Genomic DNA, 26,202 nt, shown 5'->3' on the forward strand with positions numbered 1-26,202 from the left:
CAACGCAGCAAGGGCGGCAAAATGAATGCTACAAAACCGACAAACCGAAGATCGAAAAGTCTCAACTAATCACGACCGCATAGCGGCAAATCGCATTCATTCCGTGGATGGCAACCGTGCGAGACTGAGCTCGTGCAACTGCCCGTTGGTCTACAAGCAACCGCCATCATACCACCTTTTTCTGCTGCTCTATTCAACGATCTCATACCATGTAAGAAACACACCAGTTTATCACGCGTGATTTGTTGAGGCATGCCGAGAGGAACACGTCGAGTTCGACTACGTGGCGGCAGAGGTGGTGTGGTCAGCAAACAAGAGACAGGAGCTGAATTCCAGTAGCAGTAGCTACGCCATATTTCTTCGCTTTGGCTGCACACCACCCGCTGATGAAAATGGACCTGAAAGAAAACAAATATGGATAAGTTCTCCACAGCACCATAAACCCTTTCCTCATCTTTGGCCTTCGCGTCGTGATACAAACGTGCTTTTGTTAGCGTACAGGATGGTGGGCAGACTCATTGGTTGCAGGAAACTGTCGATGTATCGCAATGTGGTGTCGCGATTGGATTTATGCATTTCCGCTTGAAATGCTGAATCCGAAAAAATGGATGTCCTTCCGTTTCTGTAATGTCATCACAAAACTGGCGTCCTGTTTGAGTTCCGAGATAGGGCTCTCATTTTCCTACCGACCACACTCACACCACCAACAAGAGCACACGGGCACTCACATCGCATGCTAAAAGAAGAAGCTCAGGCGCGGCGTATGCTTAGTGAGTGTACGCGTCCGCGCAAGCACGCTCTCTCTCGCTATCGCTGTCTCTCTCTTTCAAGTTCTTTGCTGTTCCATTCCAAAACATGCCGCACGCAGCCGCATCTCGGCACGCAGGCAAAATCGATATATCAAGCAGCAAATGAGAAAACTAAAAACCAAAGCTTGCACATTTTAAAAAGTATAAATATAAAGCTAACTTATTGTTTACTTTTTCGGCAATTTAGCATATTTTGTTATTTGTTGAAATCCTTTTATGGGCCAATGGGCCTAATACGACAAGAACATATTACAAATTGTAAACAAAAAGGAACAGCCAGATACATTCACGAAACACACTAACTAAAATATCGTATTCGAAAAGATGGTAAACATGATTAAACCTAACGGACATGTAATTAACATAAGAGAACTGGCTAAACCAAGTGTGCCGCCTTATTACCTACCAACTAACCGCTGGATCCGCGTCCTCGTTATTATAAATGTTCGAAAACATTATTATAAAAAAAACCAGAGCCACTGGTCATATCTCATATATTTTAGTTTTACTATCCAGGAGAAGCAGAAGGTGACAAGAAGAGCATCGCTCGAAAGCTACTCAAAATACTGTCATCGTGATTAAGGAAACAGCAAAATTCGGTAAAAACCTTGTGGAATCACGAATATTAAGGACGGCTCTGGCCGTAAAGCGACGTGACGCGGTTCGAGTTAGTCAGTATTCGGCCCTATCTCCCTAGTGCGACATTTTTCAACCTCGTGTCAAATGCGAGAGGTAGCAGCAATTCGCTTACCGAGCCGTGTCGTTATGCTTGGACACTCAGGCAGGTGCGGACACAGCCATTTTAGACCCGATAATTTCAGTAAAAATTAGAATATCGAGATCGAGAGAGAGAAAGAAAGAGAAAGGGAAAGAGGTATAGAAGCGTTGTTTGGTTCGGTTGGATCGCGGCACGCACACAAGGCCGTTGGAAACAGCGAGAAAGGGTTATCTTGCCTCTCTTCCTGCTCGAGAGACTGACGCCGTTGATGGAGTGATGGAATTTTTCGAACACTTCCATTATCAATTAATCACAACCTATTCAGTCGAGCCAGATGAAGTGGTGGCGTTGTGTTTAAACAACAAGAAGTCCAGTGATGCTCCAATCCAAAACCACCACTGCTCGGTTCAGGTAACGCGGTTCTTGTATGTATTGGCCAGCGTGAGCGCCCAAACGCACACATAACAGACAAGTGCATGCTCTTTCTTTTCTACTCGATTATTTGTAGTGTAGGTAGTATTGGCGGTGGTGGCGGCGCCGTTGTTCACCTGCTTCTCATGCCATCTCTTACGCACATTCGCTCATTTACGTCATCCTGCTGCCTGCTGCTGCGCAGTATTCGGCCAACGTAACCAACCGCAAGTAGAAAACACGGTTTGGTGCAAGAGCGGATGCCTTTTCTCACTTCGGACTTTTGTTGGCAGAACCGCGTCATCGCCATGCACCAACACAACGAAAAGGGAATAGTGTGGTTCGATATGTGAGTGTTAAACACGAACGGGTGGAAAACGGGTTCTCGGCGACGGTGGAGCCAAGCACACCAGCTTGGTCGAATGTGGAATGGAGCATGGTGGGAGTCGGCGGTAAGAGGTCCCAGCTCTCCTGACAGCCCACTGCCCCCGTACACGCATGTAGCAGTAGAAATGTGGGGAATGAGTTCGAATCTCCCGACGAGTTTCGTTGGACTTTTGTATTCCATTTGGATTTTTTTCTAACTTTTCTAAATTACCTTCAATTAATTCTAAACATTTTCACATACACACACATTCGATAGGATCCTATTGTAATATGGTGATGAGCATGATAAACAGAACTAACATGTAACGTAGTATTAAAACAATCGACACCTTTTCATCGTCTTCACCTTTTGCTCCTGCAATGCATCATTGTAAAATTGTTGAATTTATGAATTTAAATTTTCAAATGTAAAAGAACACACAGCTTTCCCAGTCAAATAGGCGCGCGAGCCCGAAAGAGAGAGAGAGAGAGAGAGAGAGAGAGAGAGAGAGAGAGAGAAAGAGAGAACGAGGTAATGGCCTTACTGGCCGGTACTAACTCAAAGTAGCAGGATTCATTTTTGCTGAAACATTCCATTGGCCGCTCGGTTGCCATAACCTCGCTTCAGGTTATTGCCTGCTGATCGTTCCCTCCTTTGTCCTCCTGTGTATTTCTCCCTCCTTCTACCACAGCCGGCCTATCCAATCCCCTTTCCACGTACCACACAGCCAGCCTGAACAACACAAAAACTAAAAACAGCAGTACATAATGGAAACTCACAGACACCAAACCATTCCGCACACAACATGCTGCTGAGCGATTGTGAGTGAGCCACTGGGAGTGGTGAGAAAGATAGAAAGCAAAAAAATAGACAAAGAGAGAGAGAGCGAGAGAGTGTGTGTTTGTGTGTGTGTGTGAGAGAGAGAAAGGGAAGCATTTTTGAGTGTCTCTCTGGACACTCTGCTACACACATACATAAACATCTGGCACTGTTCTGCTTCTCTGACCTCTGGACGAGCGGAATGGCGTCCCACCTTACTTATTCAACTCCTTTATTCTACCCCGGAAGATACCCATGAGAAGACGTAGCGATGGCGGATTTGTTTGGGGAGAGTTCATTAGACAATGCGTTAGATGCGATAAGAAGCGCAAAAAAGCTACGACAATAAAAAAAAAGGCATCTTCATAGATGAAGACCGCGTCCTGCCGGCAACGGCAACGAAGCGCCGTCCTTTAAGACGTGAGTACTTCAGTGTAGCGAGTGAAAGAAAGAGCGCGAGAGAGATACTGCGAGAACAACTGAAAGAGATGGCAACGCGAGAGCTTTTCAGCTTGCTGTAACGGCGATTTTCCCAACCAAGCCGAGCTTTTGTGAATCGCCAGAAAGCTTTGATCCTGTTTGCTGCTGCTGCCGGCCTACATCATGGGCCGGTAAAGCTTTTCGAATCCTGTCGCTATCTCATGCCCTTTTCCCTCTCTTTCTCTCGTCCTCGCTGAGTGCTAGGTGCCATGGTAAGAAAAATGGAGTCACGGTGCATGCATGTAGACGGCAGGAATTTCAGTTGAGCGATGGTCGCCGATTAGATTCTAATTTCTCTCCCACCAACCCACAGCCACCACATCCCAACAACGCGTCTCTCCACGGCCAAAATCCCCTTGACGTAACACTCCGGCCACCCAATTGCTCGATGATCAATCGCCAGGATGTGGCGGTGCTCAGGGACAGCAATCGATGATTGGTGGTTCCGCTACATTACTGGGGCACATCCTCGCGTTGGTCTCGCTCGCACAGATGCTCTCTCTCTCTCTCTCTCTTTTTCTCTCTCTCTCTCTCTTTCTCTTTATTTCGTCCTTATGATTCCCAGGTAGGCGCAGAATCGTCGACAACTAATCGATCGATAAAATCGGCTTCCATTTAGCGCTCGGACGTACACTTTCTCCGAAAGGCGTTTAACACAGTAGTGGCGGGCATCATAATGGGCATGCATGACTCTCTCTTTCACTCGCTCTTCTCGTCGTCTTGGAGATTTGGAGGACCATTCGGAATTTGAACGAGAAAAAAAAAAGAATCAATCGCCAGCGCTGCTGGCAATTTTCACATTATCAAGCAGGACACCGGGGAACAGGATCGAAACACAAGAACAAATGCGAGTGTATGCGTCTGCTTTGGGTGCACCGGTTTTGGGGACTGTTTCCCGCCCAAATCGGAGCTATGTGGCGGATTGCGTATCTCGTTCATCAACATAGGCTCGAACCTGGAACAAAGGAAGCAGAGTCAAATAAAGATGGACCCAGAATGAAGAACTCCACTAATGCTGCTCAAGGTGAGGGAGTTCACCTAAAAGCAACCGCCTGAACAATGCTGCTAGAGAGAGATAGGCAGATAGAGAGAAAAAAAAGAGATAGGTAGATAGAGAATGAAAAAAGAGAGATAGGTAGATAGAAGGAGAGAGAGAGAAAGAGAGAGAGAGAGAGAGAGAGAGAGAGAGAGAGAGAGACAAAAAGAGAGGGGGCATGGAAGAAGGGCGATGAAAAATGCGCGCGAAAACGCTTCCCGAGCAGAAGAAGTTGCGTTTGCGGTGGGCCATGGCGACTGGGGTTTGACCGCTGTAGTGTGCGTATGCTGCGTGACAAGCAGCAGCTGCCCCCACCCCCCCTCCCTCAATTCAAGTATACGAGGATGAAACAGTAACAATCGCAGCAGTAATTATCGTAAATAACAAAACGGAGAAAACGGGGAAAAGCGGAACCCAAAACGTTCTTATAAGAAGCATCGATTGTGCTCCGGAAAGAGCAAAAGAAAGGCAAAGATAGAGATAAAAAGAGACAGATAGATTAAGTGTATGGGAGGGGGCGGAGGAGGCAGGAGCAAAGAGGACGCGCGGCATAGCACCCTAAATTCGAAGTAGCATCGAACGCGCGATACAAAAAGTGTTGCGCTTCGGTTTGCGTTGTGCAACACACGCACTGCGAACGCGACAAGCTTGGTTGGTTGGGCGGGCGGCGAAGAACATAACGCGGTGATGGCGATGGCGACAGCGATGGCGGCGGCGGCAGCGATGGCGGCGGCGGCAGCGCGCTACCGCGAACCCTGGAGCCCGAAGCCAAATGAGCAGGACATATCTTCAACCGGGGGATCCGCGTAGCTAGGTAATGATGATGACGGTGCGTAAAGAGTGTGTGTGTGTGTATACGCACGAGAAAGAATAAAAGAGAGAAAGAAAAAGTAAATGAGCGAAAGAAGAGAAGGAAAAAGTGAAAAAGAAACAGAGGAAGCAGAAAGAGGAAAGGAGGGGCAAATATCGAACGAAAAGAAAGGGAGCATAGCGTGGTAGCATTTTCTTGGCGGGAGACCGTCTTGTTAGAGGATGTTTTTGTGACTCTTGCTGCTGAAAACTCCTGCCGAGAAAATTCTCCGCTACGTCGTCCACTCCCGACTCCGAGACTCCGGACGCCTTTTGGTGTCCCCCTAGAATTTGCAGCCGAAATTAGATTGCGCCGCTTTTGGGGTTGCTGCTGCATTGCGCGGACGTTAAGACGAGCAGGAGTAAAATCCTGTTTCTGGCCAAAGCGCAGCCACGCCGGCATGGCGGCAGAAAGCAAACTTGTGCGAATTAAAGTGAAAACAAATGGCGATAGCTGTGTCGTCGCCGCCGCCGCCGCCGCTTCACCTTCACATCCTCAACGATACACAAATACTCATGTATGCACACACCCACACACACATCCACATATATGCACCGCATGGATGCGAAAATGTATCTCCACCGTGGACATACCACGGGGTTATTTTGTGCTAACATCCTTCACAACACCTTGGAGAATTGCTGCATTCGCTGGAACGTGTAGACCCCTCCCCCCTCCCCTCCAGGACAGACTACGTTACCACCAGAGATTGGGATTAGCCCAATCGTCAGCAGTTCTTACGGTCGTATGGGTGTCCGATTGCCTGACGGTGAGAAACTATACAATGCACACAGCACGATGCACGCATAGAGCTCATAATACTTTAGGGCCACGCTTGCAATAAATTCCGGCATTCGACTTCAGGATATCCTGCTATTCTAGGCCGCAGACTTAGCCGGCCCAAAGCGACTTGGTGGCCACAAATCCGTGGATAGTTGATGGTAGCCCCATAGTACTGGCGCACTTGATACTACTGTCAGCGTAAGCATATTTGCTGAAGTTGGATAGAGAGTTAGAAACATTGTTATGCGGCCAATGAGTACTATAAAAACAGCCGTAGCTTGATTTCTACGGTAGCCTTTTTCTTTCTTCTCTCTCTCTCTCTCTCTCTCTCTCTCTCTCTCTCTTTCTCTTTCTTTCTTTGATGGTGCATAGAAACCACGAATCTCAAGCGTCTTTAAAGAGTCCATATTTGACGATCCAAGCTATCTAGAGGCGAAATCAATAGCCTCATGGCAATATGACATACGCAACTTCCACGATAGATACCTGGTGTATAACCTTAAATCCACTGGTTGTGTAGAAAAAACCACTCATTTTTGAAAATAGAAAGCCCAAAATTAATGTATTCAAAGTATTTCCCCTCGTTAGCTACACATTTTTCCCATGTTTTGAGCAATTTGTGTATACCATGCCAAAAGCATTCTTCATTTTATGACGCAAACCACTTGTCAAGCCATTTTCATACGCATTAAAGTGTTGTTCGGCAAGCGGCATCGGTGAAAACAGATGATAGTCTGAAGGAGCTAGGTCTGGAGAATTGGCGGGGTGAGCTAAAACCTCCCACTTGTGACTATCCAAGTAATTTTAGACCATCTTTGACGAGCGCGATGGGGCGTTGTTGTTGGCGAATTATCAACTTCTCATGTTATTCTGTTGTTCATAGCTCAGCCTTTTTTTTTAAGGCAAAGCACGGTTCAAGTTGATTTGATTAGGTCCGCAAACGTTTGTACACGGTTAGTTTAATAACTCGTAGGCGATCGCTGCAGTAACGCGGATAGGCAATCGTAGCGCCCAAATGACTGGACGCGCAAAGCCTGTTGTGCAGAGGCGCCGAATCAAGTGCCTGTCTCTTCAGAAACCCGTGTACTCAACAGAGAGGTAGATAATTTTCCTTGTGTGCGAAGCGAGAGTAGCGGGAGTCCGAGGGCAAGTAACCGGGGGGGAAATTGACAAGCAAGCGAACGACAAAAAGAGAAATAGCGAGCGAGAAATCCAGCGAGGCAGAAGAGAGCAAAGGAATCCCTTCCCGCGGATGCGGAATAAACGCCTAGTCTCCCTGGCCGGCTCTCGTCTCAAGCAGCCAGAGCCAGCGAAAACAACCAACTAGAGGGGGCCTTGTTTTCCCTAGCAGCCGGTCCCGTGAACGCCGAATGCAAGGCCGATAGGTCACAGGGAAAACGGTACCACGTTACACACCAGCTCGAAAGCCGAGAAAAGCCTGGACCGGTGTGTGGTCGCCAGGTCGTCGAAGGAACGGAAGTAAATGACATAGAGCAGGCGGGAGAAACGCACTACAGTCGACAGTAGTTACCACCAAGCCGCTGGCCTAGGGTCGAACGAAACGCCACCCCGAGCACCGCGAAAGGGGTGCTCTATTACAGCGTCTCTACCAACACTAAAAGTTTTGCTTGCGATGTGGAAATGTGTCCTAACAATATAGGCTTTTCCATGCCATGAAAAATTACCACATCGCAACCAAACTTTAAGGGAGGGGATGTAAGATGGGTGCTTCAACGGGAGGGAGGACGTGTGGTGAAAACCGGGCGGAGCGGACGCTTGTATACAGCAGCCAGCAACAGCGAGACCGACCGAAGAAAACAGGTAGAGAGGGGGGAAGGGGATGTTTGCAGGGAGTTTACCGAGAACATCCTGCGTAAAAGGACTTGCGAATGGCCCGGGGGATCGAGGGTAGGGTTGCTTTCCTTCGTGTATTGCGCAGCAAGGCCCGAGGGGATTTCAACTCGTGGAAAATGGAAGAGGGAAAGCGTGGCGTGGCGAAAAGCAAAAACGGAGACAAAACAAACACGCACAAGAGTGAGAGAGAGAGAGAGAGAGAGAAAGAGAGAGAGAGAGAGAAACAGTGCAAAAGCCGGGAGGGGGAGGGGGTTGAGAATGAGGATTATAGAAGTAGATAGACTAACGGATGTGGGGGCTGATATTGAACAGCAGCAGCCGGGGATGATGCGAAGAAAGTGAAAACATTTCATCCAGCAGCAGCAGGAGGAGCAGCAACATTGTCAACACACCTGCATTGTTCATGCTGCTGTTACTGCGGTAGTTGATACTACCTTCAGTCATCGCTTGCGCTCCTGACAACCTATCCCCAGTCTTTACACCAAACAATTGGCATACATAGTAACTAACATCTAATTGATAACCAAAACCCTGATGGGCGGAAAATTTAACATGGCGTAGGAAAAGGGGATGCAAGTGTGCGTGTGCTTCTTTATAACGGAAAGAGAAAGGGGAAATCACCCCGAAAAAGAGGCAAACCACAGCGCACACCTTGGAAGGACCCCCCCCCCCGCTCCCACCTCTTCCAACCTCACATTCTCTCACACTATTGCGCCGGACAGGATGAATTTCGCTTCGGTTGCGTGCGTGCGTGTGTGAGTGAGCGAAAGGGAAACACAGTAAGTAAAAGTAAGTCTAAATGATGCGTCAAGGGAAGCGATTGCTATTCGAAGAGAGTTTTCCAGACAATATTGGTCGTCCTTAGCGCAGTCCCTATGGTCTAATAAGGGTCCCGGCGATCCGGGATTGATCTGCGCAGCATCAACCATCATCCCTTTCACTACCGGGGTGGCTGGGGAAGTGATTGTCCACCATGGTACACAATTGACAGTGACGCGGTACGCGGCGAGACACGCGTTGATCTCCGATTGACAGGGTAAATAGACAATTGACAGGACACGGGGCAAGGGTACTTTCGTATATGCCCGGTGCCGACCGGGGCGGTATCGTTCTACCCATAGGGTTATTAGACAAGTTCAAAATGTACATTTAATTGAAGCAAAGCATATAATCGCTAAGAAACTGGCAAAGGTACTTACCATCATCATCTTGAAGGGCTGTGTAGACGCCGTTGGCGTTTGCGCTCGGTCAGTAATAGTAGTAGCCGGAGTGGTGGTAGTAGTGGTCGTTGTGGACGTCCTCGACCGTCGTCGTGTTCGTCGCTCCGGAAGTTCCGCTCACAGCAAAAAAGGGACGCGCCGCTTCGGATATGCTTAATACACAGACACCAGCACACACACACACATACACACACTCACACACTGATAAGCACACACTGGACAAGGCTGATAGAGTGAGGATGTGAGAGGGGGTTTAGGGTGGGAATGGGGAAAGAGAGATGTAGTACAGAAGGTGCAAAAGGCTCTTGCTCTTGCTCTTTCTCTCTCTCTTTCTCGCACACACACACACACACACACTTAACTGTTCGTGCACTGCGACAAAGCACTGCAAGGATGTGCTTCTTACACGCACACACACCACACTTTGGCACCCAACGCTTTGGTTGGAAAGTTGAATGTTGTTATTGTTGCAGTTGTTGTTGTTGTTGTTATTGTTGTTGTTGCTGTTGCTGTTGCTGTTGCTGTTGTTGTTGTTGTGGTTACTGCTGCTGGAGGATCTGTTGCGTAGCTGAGGGGATGACGGGTGTTCGGGGGAGTACGGGTTCGCCTTTTTGCACAGCGGAGCGCCGCGTAGCTTTGACCGTGATACCCGTGACTACTGTCACTATCTTATCCGTTGGACATCCACGGCGCAAATGGTCAATGGCCTGGGGCTGGGCTGTTGGGGTGAGGTTTTCGGAGGTGTAAAGAGGATGGGGGTGTGTTTCGTCGGACACATACACTGGTGTGTATCGGCGCACACAGGAGACCACCTACACACAGCGTGATGCACGTGATGGCCAATCCAAACGCACAAACAAATTAACACACACACAGATAAACACGGACGGATCCACGCACATGCACACACAGCCACTAAAGATAGCAGGGGTGCTTAAAGGATAGTTAATCCTGCAAGATCGTACACCCAGTCGAGAACCGAGCTTACTCACAAATGATTAAAGTGTGTGCTACTCTTTCCTGTTGTCGCCGTGCTATTGCTGGTCCAATCACCAATAAGCCCGCCCTAGCGTAACAAATGCGTAACTGCGATTAAAATTGGAAGGGGAAGGGGGGTTGGGGGGGGGGGGGGGGGGTGGAGGGAAATTTACCGATATCCTTTTTTTCGTCTGTTTGCTTCCTGCTAGAGTGTGGTGCCGTTTGCCGCTTCTGCCTATTGCTTCTATTCGTTCTTTTTTTTTTATTATTTTGCTTTCTCTATCTGACACACACACACACACACACACTGACACACAGTTTGTTTATATCTTTGCACAGTCTATTGTTTCCGGCTGAGGAATGGCGGATCAGTTCGCGCCGCCGTCGTGGCCTTGGCCTCTCTACACACGGATAGTGGGGTCTTGGATGATTGTTGTGGTAGCGGTTGTCGTTGTTGTTGCTGCTGCTGCTGCTGCTGCTATTAATGCTGATGCAGTTCTGTTCTTAACACGCCGCAAACTGCACTACACGGCGAGTGGTGTGATGCAAGTGGAAGAGGCGGAGGGCTCCAGCTCATCCGGCCGGCATTTCTTACCACCGTCTTGCCGCCTACTGATATCTTACACGGCGTACACGGCCACGCTCGTTGCAAGGTATTGGTGGCCGGTCAACTTTGCATGTGTGCGCGGTTTTATTTTGGTTTTATTTTGCTTTTACAATGTCTTGTGTTTCACCCTCTTTTACTGTGCGCGGTTGATGGACGTTTGCTGCTGCTGTTGCTGGGTGACAATATCGAGACACCGGACCGCCGGACACTGTTGTCAGCTAGATATGCTGCTGCTGCTGCTACTGATGATGTTGATGATGATGATGAGCAGGGTAACAAGACGAGCAGGAAGGGAGAGAGGAAGAACCGAGGGGCCGATGATGCTGTTGCTGGTGCTCTGCACCCACAATGACGCGCGCCGCGGCGTTGGTATGCTTCTCTCTTTCTCTCGCTTTCGCTCTTTCTAGCACTGTTTCGCGTGCGTTCTCTCCCTCTTTGTCTCCCTCTCTCTCTCTCTCTCTCTCTCTTTCCTTCCGCTCTTGTAGCGCTTGCTTCACGCTAGTGGTGGTTGCTGCTACTGCTGCTGCTGCTGCTGCTGCTGTGACCGTTTGTTTTCTTTCTCCTTGCTGTTCTTGCTTATTCGTACTCGTTATGTTGTTGCGTTTCCGTTGTTGTTATCCGGATTGATGCTGCGGGACACCGATGCCGCTGATGACCAGCACACTACTGCTCAACAAAACAAACACACGACACGGGATAGGATCAGAGAGCTTCAGAGCACGGAATACGGTCGATGGAAAAAATACAAACACGACTCGGGGGGCACCAGCAGACGACCAGGGAGAACCCGACAGGACTCTAGCGTGTGTCGGTTTGTTTTGGGCCGCGTTTCAACGTCTCGTGCAAGGCGATGTTCGACGCGTTGCGTGTCGGCGTCGGTGTAGTGTCGCACTGCTGCTGCTGCTGCTGCGCTGGCCTGGTACATGGAGACTATACCGAACAATCTCGCCGGAGCCTATAAGCCGCCGGACGCTTCGGCGTTCTGCTTTCCCTTTCGCTCCGCCTGTCCGGCCCGGGATCCGGACAGCTCTCGCTCGTTCGCATACGGCGGCGACCGTGGACGACGCATCCCTATATCCAGCAGCATATTGAGGCCTTCGCTTCTTATGCTCCGCTGCTGCTGCTGCTGTTGCTGGTCGTCTAGCCATCTCATTCTGTTGCGTTGGCAGGGCGCCTATCCTATCGTCGCATCGTTCTCTTGCTCTCACTCTGCTTATCGGGACGGCGTGTGGTGTGCCGTGCTGTCTGCTTCTGGCTGTAGCAGCGTAGCGTATCGTAGCGTAGCGCGTGTCTCTGCAGGGAAAGACGCCAAGTGGTAGCCGGAGGGGCGGGGTTGGGTTTAGCAGCAGTCGCCGGAGACCCACGGGACGTAGTTGGGCAGGACGGCCGGCTTGTGTGTTCCTGCTCCCTTCGCTGCTCGCCCCTACTCGCCCTACCAACTGATATGAGGCGACATATCGGTGTCGACAAGCAACACACGCACACACATACACACACACACATACACACACATACGTACACAAGCGCCCCTCGAACACGCACAAGTGTGCACACACATCACCCTGTACGGGGGTGACGCGCGTGTAGCCCCCGGGACTAACGCTTCACTCTCTCTCTCTCTCTCTTTCTAGCTCTTTTTCGTGTGCACTCTCTCTCTCTCTCTGTGTTTTGCTCTCTCTCTCTCTCTGTTTTGCTCTCGCTCTCGCAACGCTTTTACTGCGGCCGAAAGCAAAGTCACGCGGTAGCTTGCGTAGCACCCAGTTTACCGGGGCAAACAGCAAGAGCTGCCGGGATGTGACATCATGCCAGCAGCCGCGCACGATACTCGTTTCATACTTTCGCGGTATAGGCTCATGATCGTCGCACTCGCTCTTTCTAATGCTGTATGCTTGGCGTACATTTGGGTTTGCGTTTTGGAGTTTGGGTTGTTTCTCTTCTCCTCCTCATCATCATCATCCCTCTAACACGAGGCAAGTGAGTGCAAAAAGGATGGAATGTTGGACTATCCTTGTTTCAGTAAAGCTGTGGGTTCAAACGGTCACCGCACCGCCACCGCCACAAAAACCCCTCGCTCTGTAACTGTGGGAGGGAGTGTGCGCGTGTGTGTATGTGTGTGTGTTTGGAAGGGGGGGGGGTTTGATTCCTGGAAGGAGTGGGCGTTTCGTCCCCTTTTGCTTCGTTGAGCCTTTTAGGCTGCCTAGAAGGATATGGTTGGCCCATTAGTTCACGTTGAACAGTTTATCTGGCATTCCCTTCCCCTTTTGGCAATGCGATTCGTTTGCGATGGTCCGGTAAAGGATAGCTAGATCGTTTCGAACGAGATATACTTACCAAATAGGAAACCAAATACGAAGCGGCTGGCAAGGTTAGAACTGTAACTAGAACGGACTATTAAATTTTCAAATGGACCGTTACAGGTGCTGCCCATGGCGCTTTATTTCAACTGAATAGGTAGCCTCAGGCCAACCAGAGTTCAAATACAAATCAGAGAATCCTGTTGGAATACTCGCTTTAGGTACTCTCTTGGCATTGCTATCGCATTGGCACTTTCTAGTTGCAGAACAGTAAGAATGAGAGAAAAGTGAAAGTGAGGAAAACGCCGCTAATGCCCATGTAAGCTTGTTTGGTTCATGTCTCCTACATCTTAAAAGCATCTTAAGAACAGCGGAGACATAGGAGAGCGTCATACTTTAACGTCATTGAGGTTCTTTTAAATTTTAATCGTGATTTTGAGGGATTCAACTCAAAGGAAGAAGCAGAAAGGCAGCGCTGGGGATCTCATATTGCTGTTCGATGCGCGGGCGTAAAATGCAGGTTCGGACTAGCATCGAGGATATCTCGAAGGCTAACTATGTCAGGACAACTGCGGCCGTTAGCTCAAGAATTTTCTTGGCATCGTGTCGTTCTCAATGCTTCGTTTGCTCTTTCTAACGCTCTCTGTTGTGCTTGCAGTGGGAGATTGTGGCAGTTTCCAGTGCTATAACACGATACACTGGCTATTCTACCACGTCTACTGGACACCGGCATGGGCACCATTTCGCATAAACACATAGTGGCCTTTTGAGGGGCGCCTGTCTGTGCCGAATGTATGTATGCGCTCGAATTGTTCGTATATAAGCTTCCTGAAGTGCGACTCCAGAAGACAAAAAATCCCCAGTCGGAATATTGAACTCTTTAAGCGCTTGATTAGCACCACCCGGGAGTTCAATATTCAACGCCTGCACGCACGCACGCGTGTTTGCAAACACCCCGCACCTGCTCGGTCTACCGGCCAGCACTGGTAGTTACTGTGCCCCAAAAAGGTGGGTTGTAACAGTATGGCGGAAATGGTCTTGATAACCCGAAGGGATGGAAAATGAAAGCTGTGGCATACAGGGCGAACAGTTTATTTGGCGTTTCTTCACGTAGCGCGTGTCTGTTTAATGGCGAAGCCCTTTGGAGATAATACATTCGCTAAAATACTCACCAAAAATAAAGCAAAGAAAACATCGGTCATCCATCGAACCCATAGTGCACAAGTTGCGTAGCATCGTTTCAGATCCTGTCGCGTTTCAAACTACGTTGCACGACACTGCTATGCTGTTGCATCATGATTTATGTTATATATAAATGCAGGGTATTTTCAAAATGTGAACGACACTAGTGTACTCTGCATCGAATAATCCAATTAAATATTTCTTTATTATTTTTCTTGTGAAGTGATGCCATTCATTCGATACGTTCGATACCAACTGCATCTTATATAGAACTAACAAGAGCTAACAAACTCCCGGTTTCCACAATTAATTATCACACACATCATGTGAAGGTTTTTGTTAACGCGTATATGCATATTGTTAACGCATATATGCTCGTATATTCTTACGGCACAGCGCAGGTATCGCATTTTTGTTGTTAGCACCTGACTCAATCGCAAAGTGTGCATGCCGCACAATTCTATACAAAATGTAAAAAAGCTGTACAGTTCGGTTTCCATCATAACATTTCGATATGCAAGCGTGCGCCAATTGTTGCCATTTCCCCAAACTAAAACTCACTAAAGAAATAGATGCGGCGCTTGGTGGGCGGCACGACCGGTCAGAAATTGCCAACTGGCTGAGATACGTACTCAAATGTTCGATCAAAACTAAGTTCGCCCCCCGCGTCCGTGTCCTCGAGGAAATGCGACTCAACGTGCTGCTGGAACTCATTAAAGGTAATCTGCACGCCGTACAGCTTTCCGCACATGGGGCAAATCTTCTCCATCTTGTTCGCACGTCCCTTTTCTAGCGCGAGGTCTAGTGGGCGAACATCGCACTGTACCATTTCCGCCGGGGCTTCACCACCGGCAGCAGCCTCAGCGGTAACACGTGCTTCGGGAGTCTTTATCTGTTGAGTTGACCCACCACGTGCCCGTTTTTCGGCAATCGGCAACAGCTCCGTTTCATGCACCTCTACTGTAACATCTTTCATGATAGGCTTCGGAACGATGGGCAGTTCAATATGGTGCTTGGAACGGGTACCAATATCTGCAGGAACAAATGTGTAAAGAATATTTGTAACATTAAAACTGCACTGGGTTGATACTAGGCAGTCGGAACGTCTTGCGGGATTTACCTTTGTTCGTCTTTAGCTGATATAAGACATTCTTGAGGGTCTGTTGCTGTCGGGCTACGTCGCGTTGCATAATTAGCAGGCCTTCAGTGCATTGCCTCAGTTCCGGATTTGTTTCTAGCGCCGCCTGCATCGTTTCTTCTCCTTGTGATCCCGCGCAGCCTGAAGGCGGTAGCTCAGTACCACTTTCACAGTAACCGGGCTCGAGAAAGCCGCAAGTATTAAGCAGCGAAACGTCCTCCAGGATCAGCAACCGCTCTACGTCATCGGTACCTTCATCACCCTTCGGCAACCGATCGCGTAGCTTTGGGTTCGGCGCATTTTTCGTAAAGGTGCGAGAGCGAATCAAGTTCTGCGCCGCCCCCGGAACCACTGATCCGGTGTGATCGACGTTCGGTAGCAGCTTAGTGTTGCTGGTGGCATTTGCCGCAGCGCCTGCGTCAAGAATCGCCATACCGACGCCTCCTGTGCCCAACGGAAGATCCTTGACAATCTGTGACAGTCGTCGCCATAGTTGCCTGTTTTCGCCTGCCACCACCGCAATCTGTTCGGCCAACTGTACCTTTTGCCGGGACAATTCTAGAACATCACTCTGCAGTTGTTCGACCTCGCTCGTTGATGCAACCTTTCCTTTGTCGTGCAATCGCTCACCGGTCTCTTTGGTCTGGCTGGCGCGCAGGGTCACGTTTTCATCTTCAAGGATTATGATACGTTTCTGTAGTGTTTGACATCGCTCTTTTAGAGTTTGGAGCGCTGCTTGGAGAGCTCGATGCTGAGCGGATTGCGCGTAGCAGGCGTCCTCCCTCGTATCAGTCATTTCGTGTTGCGGGATGATTTGTTCCTTCCTTTCCGATTGACCGCGTTTGTGACCTGATTAGCCACGCCGTAAGCGAGCAGAAAATGTCTACGCGAACGTCAACATAAGTCAGCTCACAGCTTGCTTAAATTATTAGAAAAAAAAACTTTTTATGAGTATGTGGTGTAGGACACATACAAAGTGTCGATCCATAGTATAGCGTAGAAAGCAAACAATATGTAAACTTGTGATAAGAAGTAAATAAGGGTTGTCTGAATCGTAGAATAAATCCATATTTCGATTTCTTTATATGCATCCAATACACACCAACTATCAAAGATGGCTTAAAGTCATCCCGAACAAAATGCCTCGATATTTTTTGAAAAATAAATTAAAAATTTTGACGGATCAAAGAAAGGATAAGAAATTATGGCAGCAGTAAATTAACAACAAAAACAATCATGCGTGTGGTACAGATACCCTGATGACAGTACAGGGTCCGAAATTCGTTTGTCTCTTCCATTTGCTTTCCCGAATCTAAGAGGTTGATAACTTCATCGATGGAAGATACTTACTGCACGTCTACGGGTGTTCCGGATGGGTGCTGATCCGATCAGGCGCAATCCTTTTGTTCCATTTGGTAGATGAATTGAAAGGAAAGTTAATTAATATACTTGTACTAAGCTTTGCTGTGTTGATGGGCCTGGAAGGAGAATGTGATGATTAATGCGAAAGATCTAGACAGAAACGTTAATTACAAAATCTTGCCGGAGTGGACGCTAATCAGCGGTTTCCGATGGATTCCTTTTGAGACATCTGGATCTTGGCCGTAGATATGCAAAGCAGCTACAGTTGATTGCGAGTTTGTTGATTGTTTCTTGTAGCGTTACCAAAACGGCTTTGAATATTTTTTTTTGCTTTCAGTCCCTTCTTTCTGTAGATATTTTCCGTGGTTGCGGATTTTTCTTGATTCCTGCACGTTCGCGGCCTACTCTGCGGAAAACGCTGATTCCTACGAGAACGACGACGGGAGAGTTGAGTTATCACACACAAAATAGTCTAAAAATGTTGGCAATCCCCACTCTTTGCAGTGATTTTTTCACGGATTTCATATTCTTCCAAACACAGGTCAAAACAGCAAAGAACAAGAACAAAGCAACAAAAAGAAGCAGTAGAAAGTGAGAAACCCATGCAGCAATATAGTTTCTCTGGCTGCGTTCATATCGGCTGCGTCCATGCGTCCATTGACTACGATAACGCACTTGTTTCGGTCAGATCGTTTTCACCATATTTTTTTTTCGTTTTTTCACCATATTTGACCAATCACTGTTGTTTGACCATCTGCACACCTTCTCGACCTCCACCATAAAGAAGTGCGTTCTTCCTTACCATTCGCTCTCCATAGAGAATAGAGATAAGGCGTGTCCATCTACTAGAAGTAATTGCAGATTTAAAAAATCATGATATTAGAACACCAAAATGGTCGAAAAGGTTCATACAATGTGACGAGAAAAATGTGGATCAAATTAAATGAATGAACTGAAACAAAAACGAAGGACGTAATCAGCGCAACAGGGGAGCCTTAATTGGTAATCCTAAATTGATACCGGTTTTCCAGACAGTCAGGTTGCTCTGTTGACTGAAAATATGAAACCATTAGCTGTGTCTTGCAACACACAAAGTATTAAGTAGGACTTGGAGATGGTCAAACATTCATATTGACCGTTTGTATATAATATTGCTTTATTTCAATGGAAGTTTTCCTACAGCTTTTTAGTTGTTTTTGTTATTTTTTTCCTAAACTCACTAACATAAGTCTGTCAGATACACAGGTTACGCATTTTTCATGGTCAACATATAACTTGAAATCGTGACTTTGGACAAATTCTTAAATGTGTAGATTCGGGATAGGAGCCGCAACTTTTTATAATATTTTGATTCCTATACATTTTTCTCTTTTTGTTGTTGCTTTCAACGTCTACCGTATTCAGGAAGCAAATAGCATTAACGCGAGGAGAATTAATTTTAAATGCGGCAAAACGAAAGGAAAAATATTGAGATACCGGTAAAATAAATTTGCTATGAGAATGCATTCCGTGATGCAAGTTTACTCTTACTATTCGCTAAGATTTGTTTTTGGTCAATATATCATCGTTCTGAACCCTCGGAGTATAAATTTGCATAATTGAATGGGAACGCATCTGCGGCAGCATAGGAAATCTATGATGTAATTAATTCTAGCATTTATTTTGGTACGGCGGTATTGCATTTTATTCTACAGGTAAACATCACGCGTAAAGCGCAGTAGTACCCCTAAATGAACTTGAATTTCATCCGACATGATACATACATGAAAATAATGCTTTTTTGGATTTTTCTTGCCATAATGCATAAGTGACATAGGACTAAAAACCAATCCACATACGCAAAACATATAATATCACACTGCAAGGTACAGTTTGGTATTTCTCATGGTGAAAATGGATATGCTTGGAAAATCATATGGTAAACTATTATTACACTAAACCTCGAAAATAGACATTATACGAAGAAATCAAAACTAAGTGCAAGAAACGCTGTCGTTATTAGACAATTAAATAAAACTTCAAAACTAACCAAACATGTATGCAAGTAACTTTCTACACTGCTCAAAAACGCTACCTTTTTTCATAGCTTCTCAATATCAGATAATACGATGTTTTTGTTTTAGTAAATAAGTTGATAAGCCCTACATTTTCCAACTGTTGATCGCGTGCAACTATCGATGAATCCACCGTATGATGCAAGGAATGCATCTCATCGCATCTGTAAATTAATCGTTGAGTAAAGATTACCTTACCAATGCACCGCTATTTTGGAAACACGGTTGAATAGTTTTAATTGCAAGACTCTATAGTGTTTAAATTTAACCTAATAAATCATGGCAGATGAGAAGCACTCGGACTAGGCAACGATAAAATAGTTGTAAAGGCCCTAAACTAAGTCTTAAATAATATTTCGAGCAAAGCTTTTAGCTTGATACAAACTTAAATAAGTTGTTATGATCACAGATACTGTTCCTAAAACCTCGGAGGATCATAAAATCGGTACTTTCGAAAGATCTGAAACACACGTTATAGCGAAACATGAAGAAAAGTTGCGCTGCTCCCAGATTGCACTACTTCAATGGATTATATCTTCACTCTTTGCTTTTTTGCCTTACATCTAGCGTAGTGGAAAAATGAAATACTTCAACAGCCGTTTAATAGATGCAAGTGGTGGTGGGAAACAAAGGTACTAGGTTGGAAGAATATTACCAATCCAAATACGAGGATGAGTTTTCTTAATTGCTTGAAAACAACGCGTTCTGAAAATATACCAAAACCTAAGGGATTCGAATGGAATTGCCGGACTGTAGAAGAGAAGGAATCCTAAAAGCACTATTTCAATTTCTATTTCATGAATATGCCCGGTACGTAAATTGCCGTACTTAGAACTACTCTCTGCATTGGCACTACAACTGCTAAGCAATTTAAACCCAATTTCTACTTATCATTGATAGCAAGAGCTGCTTTGGTCGTAATTAAGGGGCTCCGGTTTCTGCAGTTCTGCATGTGGCTTAAGCTGTAAAGTACCAAACAGATCACTAACCGGGTTAATTTGCGGTAGTAAGGCTATGCCCCGTTTTCTGCACGGATAGTTTAACTTTTTATTAAAACTGCTTTTGTCTATCTACTTTTCAAATAATATTTTTCTAGTAGGAATTCAATTCTTGCGAGAAAGACGTTACATTAGCTCTTCCTACAGACTGCAACATTAATTGCGAATAGTGCCTGAATGGTGAATGACGTCGTTGCTATAAAATAAAACCTAATTGCCAATTAAAATATGATAGAAATGACATGGTCATCGACCATGTTCTGATACAAATAACCCTGTCCATGTTTGCAACCGTAGAAAAGAACATAGAGTTTCGTCAAGAAGCGATGGGAGATAATCAAGTGCTTGCTGAGTAAACGAACAACCAAGCAGGCAAGGGAATCCTATCTTTAGTCCAAACTAAATAGCTGGAACATAATGTTACCCACTAATGATTTGAATTTAACAAATAACTACTAGGTGCATAAGGTAGCACGATTTGCCCATCAGATTCTAGCATTTTGAATAGACTGCACTAGCAAGTGGAAGAATGTCCAGAGATTTGATTGGCTAGATTAATCTAGTTTAATTAAAAGTTTAAATTTTTTTGGTAATTGTTTAATGCCATACGTTTAATGCCGCACACGCAAGCATCGTTGTCCTTTTGTATCCTTTTCTCTTTCCGATATTCAGGATATCTCGAGTCTACCATTGCATGCCAAATCTGGCTCACCTATCATGCAATTAACCGCTATTTATTGTGATAGCTTGCATTTTTGTATGTTTTTGACTGCTGCGTGTCTATGGCATATAAATCTTTTATCGGCTAATGTATGATGAAATACATCAGTGTAAGGGAACCGCCTTATGATGTATACGGTAGGTGCGAATATTTTCCGCTCTATAGCACACACCCGAAACTACACAACCATGTCGGCGAATGCATAAAGAATCCACAGTGATTCTGCCGTGTTTTGACACAGAAATCCCACCGCGTATTATCGCTGAGTCGGTTAATGGTGTAGTTGATGGACGACGCTTTGCAAGTCATAGTTCCAAATGCGACCCATTGACATGGTCTATGTTGAGTGTGGTGTTACTACTGAGTCCGTTACATTCCGATCGCTGCATCCATTCGATGTCTCGTACAGTGGCCTGAGAGGATAACAAATGATACCTCCTATTAGAGTGGCTTTCAATTCCAACTGACCTGATATTTAACCATTAAACGCCAGAAAGATGATAGTGAATCATCGGCATCGCAATTTAGCATCTGCAAAAGAAAGCGTAACATAGTGCTTTTTAAACCGTAATTGCCATACCTGATGCATTGAGTAGACTGCGACCACCACCAACACGTGCATGATGTTATGAGAGTTCAAGTAAATGTCGACACTACCGGGAAACCATTTCTCTGGAATATGCATCGCACCGATGATTCCACCCACCGCTGACACAGCGTCCTGCAAAGCGGCCGGTTATTAAAAAGAGCACAGTGGTCAATGGTGGGGGCAAGTAATATTGTTTAGACATGCTACTTATACATGCTCTTAGCAAGTGTTTTCCGCTTAGTGTGACCATTGCAACCATTGATAGCGTTGCAAACGAATTGCCTCAATTTTGATGCACTTGAGGAAGGCTTGGATATTTTGTTTATTTTATTTACATTTTTGAACAGTTTTTCATGAATGAATGAATGATCAAATTTTTGTATTCCTTATCAGCACATTATTTTCGAGGTAGCCCCGTCGAATCAAAGAATATTGATTTGTCTCAGATAATTCAGCACGAAGCTACAATAGACACCGCAAAAAGTACACTTTTGAACACATTGCTCCCTGAATCTAAAATCATGGCTGAATTTTTTAAGTATTTTGTATTTTTAAAATCAAAGATGAATGTTTAAATTAGCCTGTGTTTGGTCCGCATTCACCTAAACCCCACCTAAACAAGCGGCACATTAACAGGCCACGTTTTCAATAGAATGAATTGTGTAATATCAGTATTTCCTGCCTATGACGGAAGTATCTATTCTCGTTTTGCTTATAACGAAGGGTTGGCACATTCCGCCACCATTAAATAAATAGGAAGTCTAACTGTTTGCAGCGATCATGAGCATATATGTAACAGGGTGGTGTTAGTGGACAAAACTATCATTAGCGTACATTATTGATAGACCCTAGCTGTTGTGCGCCCCCTAATAAACGAGGCACGTGTGGTGTTTACGTCTAGGTATTCTGGGGCAGGGAACAAAGTTTGCATGACCTATCACTACGCTCACCTACGGTAAGCAGTCGTCAGCCATTTATGGACAAACCAACGACGAGCGGATCATGGGGGAGTAGATCACTTCATCGAAAACAGGTGCGAGCAATTAAGGTTCAACCTTTTAAATAATCAATGTGTGGATGGTTCCACTCTAGAGCCAGGCACAGCCTTGTAATTATGTTTGCGATTAAATCGATCATCGAACTGCCAGTGATGTTGCTCGCAAACAAAACAATATTGTTTGCTTTAAAAGCACCCCAAGCCAACCTTTACTCGTAATAAGCCGTGGGCTTTGGTAAGTATACAACCACCCCACAGTATTTACCTGCAGGAATACGTGGGTTAGTGAGGTAGGATTTCCGCCGCCCATATTGGAGATACGAAGTAGCGTCAGAATAATGCGCATGCTGAACGGAAGTAAAAAACAGAGTCGTCGCTGCCACGGTGATGAAGCCGTCATAGCCTACGGGCGAGGAAACAATTAAGATTTGCAGTTCCAGTAACATGTAGCATGACATGTATGTATGATGAATGAGGGTATCGGGAAAAAACGTTACAAAAAGCCCTTTGCAAAAGAACATTAACATACCTTAAAAAGACCCCAGATGCACAGTAGCGAATAAGATATAATGAATAACCATTTTAATGGTGTATTCCAACAAAACACCGTCGCTGTTACCATTGGCAGCGCTCCTGTATAATGATGAACGAAGGAAAAGAGTCAAATAAGATCTGCTATCAAGATTCTTAAGTGGAAAGACTAATTATGGTTCTACTGCATTCAAAGGATGGTTAGAGCAAGCTGTTGTTTTTTGTTTGACGAATATGATTGCTGTAATAAGAGTTCTGGCTATTTTTGCCACAGTGACCAGTCAATGACCAGTAAAAAAAGAAAGAACATAAGAAAGAATGGTAAAATTGCGAAGGGAGAATTCTTTTGTAAAATAAATTGAAATGGGATCTAATGGAAAACTATCAACAGGAGTACATTCATCAAACCGGCAACGATGGTTTCTGCAAACGACACAAATTAATTTATCCACGGCATTTTGTTAACTACAGGTAGGTGGAGCTCGTTATTGTCGCTAATATACAAAATCAAAACACGCAGAAAAACCACGAACTTCTGTGATACTTCTGCGATGTATAGATAAGCCTTACCAAAGCTCTGGCTGATCCAAATGCCCAACATGTCGAGCTGCAGCAACCGATAGTAAATGCCCTCGCCGCACTCCAGATTCATAAACAGGTGATAGACAAAGCTACCGCACCACGGTGCAACGGAACCGACCAGATGACACCATGACAGAAAGCGGTAATCTTTCTCCCATGGCATCATTGCCGGAACAGTTGCCAGTATGTAAACGATTGGAATGCCTAAAAAGTGCGGTGCCCCCGGGCGAAATCGTTGGTCGATGTTTAGAGAAATGAAAAAAGCAGAACAATTCATGTGAGAAGAAGTAGGCACTCATTTGAAATATTGTTTGATTGATTATTTTAGTTTTAACTATAATCCAGCTATGTGGCCTGTGGATTATGCTGGATCATACTCGATCAGATAGTCAATTCAAGATACAGCAGTTGTTTGATTGAGTGGTTCCTTTGCTTTAAGGAATGCTGTGTTTATTGACACTGCTGTTTAGATGGTTTGATTGTTGCCTTTATCTGTTGGATTATCTACTACCTACTAGTGGCGGTAGCATACTACTCACCGTGGGTAAGGATGTTGATGGTTTCATTGTGGACATAGAATAGGCTGCTAAGGCAACCCTTCACACCCTGCAACGGCCGGTAGCCAGTGAGCACATACGGATTAAACTGCAGATGCTGGGGCATATCCTTCCATTCCAGAAGATCAGCCGGAGGTGTAAGCAGTCTATGCACTTGTTTCAACATTGTCGAAGAGGAACCGCCATTCGATTGAGCCTCGGTTGCATCAGAGGGTGGAACAATATTTTCTGTGCTAAGTAATGGCGTGGGTTCTAGTAACGGTGGATCAATCGACACCTGAGGTTCGATCGTCGGCGGCTCCATTGCTTACGTCAATTATAATGAGCTTTCAGTGGGTCCTGCAGCAAAGTTCGAGCACTGATTCTTGCCCTTAGGAGGCCCAAAACTAGTCCTGCTTCCGACCAGCAGTTAGGTTTCTCACTTAAACGATTTGGAAGAATGTTGCTGTTGAACGGGGTCGTATTGTAGCTGCTACGAAATAATACACTCAGGATCTCACACGTTGGTGTTTACATCAGTGTCATAGGCGCCTATGCAGGAGTTTAATATGTAAGTCCTGTGGAGTGGCATGCGTGATGATTGATGCCCAATGGTGCTGCTTTACTGCCAGGTCGTTCTCGCTCGTTTTCTGCTATCACTGCTCCAACAGTACTCAAGGTTAAGGAGCTGGGTGCTGTCTATCTGCATGTAAGAGTATTTCTATGTATAACTACTAGGAGGAAGCTAAACAGCGGGTATTCCTGTAACACGCTTGCGTCGCTAGAGATAGAAAGTAGATAAAGTATATTGAGAAAAACGAAAAGAAAGCATCGGATATAACGTAGAACATGGACAATTTTAAAATTCCTCTATTATGCTAAAACCGGACACTTACATCGTAACACCACTGACAAGGTTAAATTTGATGCTACACTATCAACCTGTTTTTTTTTGTCTATCAACCTGTGCCGTGATCAATTTGTGTTAAATTAAAAATGTTGCAAATGTTCAATAAACATGATAGGAAAAACAAACGGGAATATTTTCACGCATTGGACAGTAGTATTGGGACTGAAAATATACTCTACCCAACTAGCTAACCGACAGACACAGAGGAACCAGCTCATTCCGGGCCGGTCGGTTTCCGCTGGCAGTTTGACTGGGTTTAAAATAGATTGGATGTTTTTGCCACTTTACAAGATGTGCACAAACAAAGGTCTTGCTTTCTATACATGCATTTAGGCATTAGAAATGGCCGTTGCGGTCTTTCCTTATCCGAATACCACAGCCAAATATGAACACCAGAAGAATTCCAACCCTTCCGATGGAACGGCACTTATAAAGAGTGCAGCTTCCCGGGGGTTACCGGGGGGGCCGTTTCTTTAGCCCAAGGGCAAACTCACATATGAATGCAACTCACGAGGGTTTGACTCGTGTTATTGTACTATTGCTGACGTGTTCAATGTTCTAGAAACTAGCATGGTAGGCCTGTTTGGGTACTGACATTCGTTTCAAGGTTGATTGGATTGCGCCATCTGCACGCGGTTTTAGCACATCGTAGCCGTGCTAGGTTTCCAAGCGCTCTCGATCCCCTGGTCCCTATATATACACCCCCACACACGCACGCGCATACATACACCAAGCCTTTTAAAATTTAATAAACAAGAGGTGCACGAAAAATAAGGATTACGTGAGTGAACACCCATCGGCAATTATGCCACGAAACAGTCGGGCGGAGCGAGGTGAGGTTGTGGTGTAGAATTTGTCACCAATTTACAAACATTACAGGAAACAAGAGCTTTTGCAATAAGCAACAATAACATAATCAATATTTACAAAATAGTAATTGCTCGCTTATGAAGATACACCGGTATTGTCCGGTGTACAATTATAAAGGCAGATCCTATCACATCGTTCTCGGATATGTATTGTCCTTGTCTATCCGCGAATGGTTTCATACTCCCGCCAGGAGCTATTGTTACCTGGTAGCTGTGAATTATAGAGGGCCGGTAAGCTCTTGTAGTTTTGCTCGATCTTACAATAAGTTTAGTAGTTTACTAAACATGCTCGATCTCAAATTCAATCTTGGGTAGTACATGGATATATATATATATATATATATATATATATATATATATATATATATATATATATATATATATATATATATATACCGAATATTAACAAATTCATGGTTTTCCTTACAACGGAAGCTGGGGTGCGTTGTGTTATGCGCCAGCGTGAAAATTTATATACTGAGGGAGCAGGTTTCTTGACGAAGTAGT

At 45.5% G+C, this 26,202-nt stretch overlaps 2 protein-coding genes across 11 annotated transcripts in view; both read right to left on the bottom strand.

The window, feature by feature from the left end:
• Window positions 1-14,735: 14,735 nt before the first annotated feature.
• LOC125956331 (protein spindle-F) lies at window positions 14,736-17,464 on the bottom strand. 5 transcript variants are annotated; one of them, XM_049688100.1, is made up of 5 exons: window positions 17,404-17,464; window positions 17,080-17,333; window positions 16,897-17,024; window positions 15,529-16,465; window positions 14,736-15,440 (listed from the first exon to the last, which is right to left on the bottom strand). In XM_049688100.1, exons 4-5 carry the CDS (start codon window positions 16,340-16,342, stop codon window positions 15,010-15,012), a joined length of 1,245 nt encoding a protein of 414 aa, XP_049544057.1. In that variant the 5' UTR covers window positions 16,343-16,465; window positions 16,897-17,024; window positions 17,080-17,333; window positions 17,404-17,464; the 3' UTR covers window positions 14,736-15,009. The 5 variants fall into 5 exon arrangements, with proteins under 5 accessions (XP_049544057.1, XP_049544073.1, XP_049544048.1 ...); XM_049688116.1 differs by having other exon boundaries at window positions 15,529-16,461; window positions 16,897-16,946; window positions 17,080-17,444; XM_049688091.1 differs by having other exon boundaries at window positions 16,897-16,946; window positions 17,080-17,444.
• A 558-nt stretch (window positions 17,465-18,022) lies between these two features.
• The window catches only part of LOC125956359 (progestin and adipoQ receptor family member 4), an 8,758-nt gene continuing 578 nt past the window's right edge, over window positions 18,023-26,202 (bottom strand). For 5 of the 6 annotated variants that reach the window (XM_049688179.1, XM_049688154.1, XM_049688162.1 and 2 more), the window contains 6 exons: window positions 23,920-24,697; window positions 23,369-23,584; window positions 22,797-22,900; window positions 22,533-22,670; window positions 21,262-21,402; window positions 18,023-21,094 (listed from right to left, as the gene is read on the bottom strand). In XM_049688179.1, coding sequence (XP_049544136.1) covers window positions 20,987-21,094; window positions 21,262-21,402; window positions 22,533-22,670; window positions 22,797-22,900; window positions 23,369-23,584; window positions 23,920-24,241 — 1,029 coding nt within the window. In that variant the 5' untranslated portion in view covers window positions 24,242-24,697 and the 3' untranslated portion in view covers window positions 18,023-20,986. Of the gene's footprint in view, window positions 21,095-21,261; window positions 21,403-22,532; window positions 22,671-22,796; window positions 22,901-23,368; window positions 23,585-23,919; window positions 24,698-26,122 lie in introns of all 6 variants that reach the window. The other variant, XM_049688188.1, reaches the window with a different exon arrangement.

This window comes from Anopheles darlingi, chromosome X, assembly GCF_943734745.1.
Source record: "Anopheles darlingi chromosome X, idAnoDarlMG_H_01, whole genome shotgun sequence".
Classification (NCBI taxonomy): Eukaryota; Metazoa; Arthropoda; class Insecta; order Diptera; family Culicidae; genus Anopheles; species Anopheles darlingi.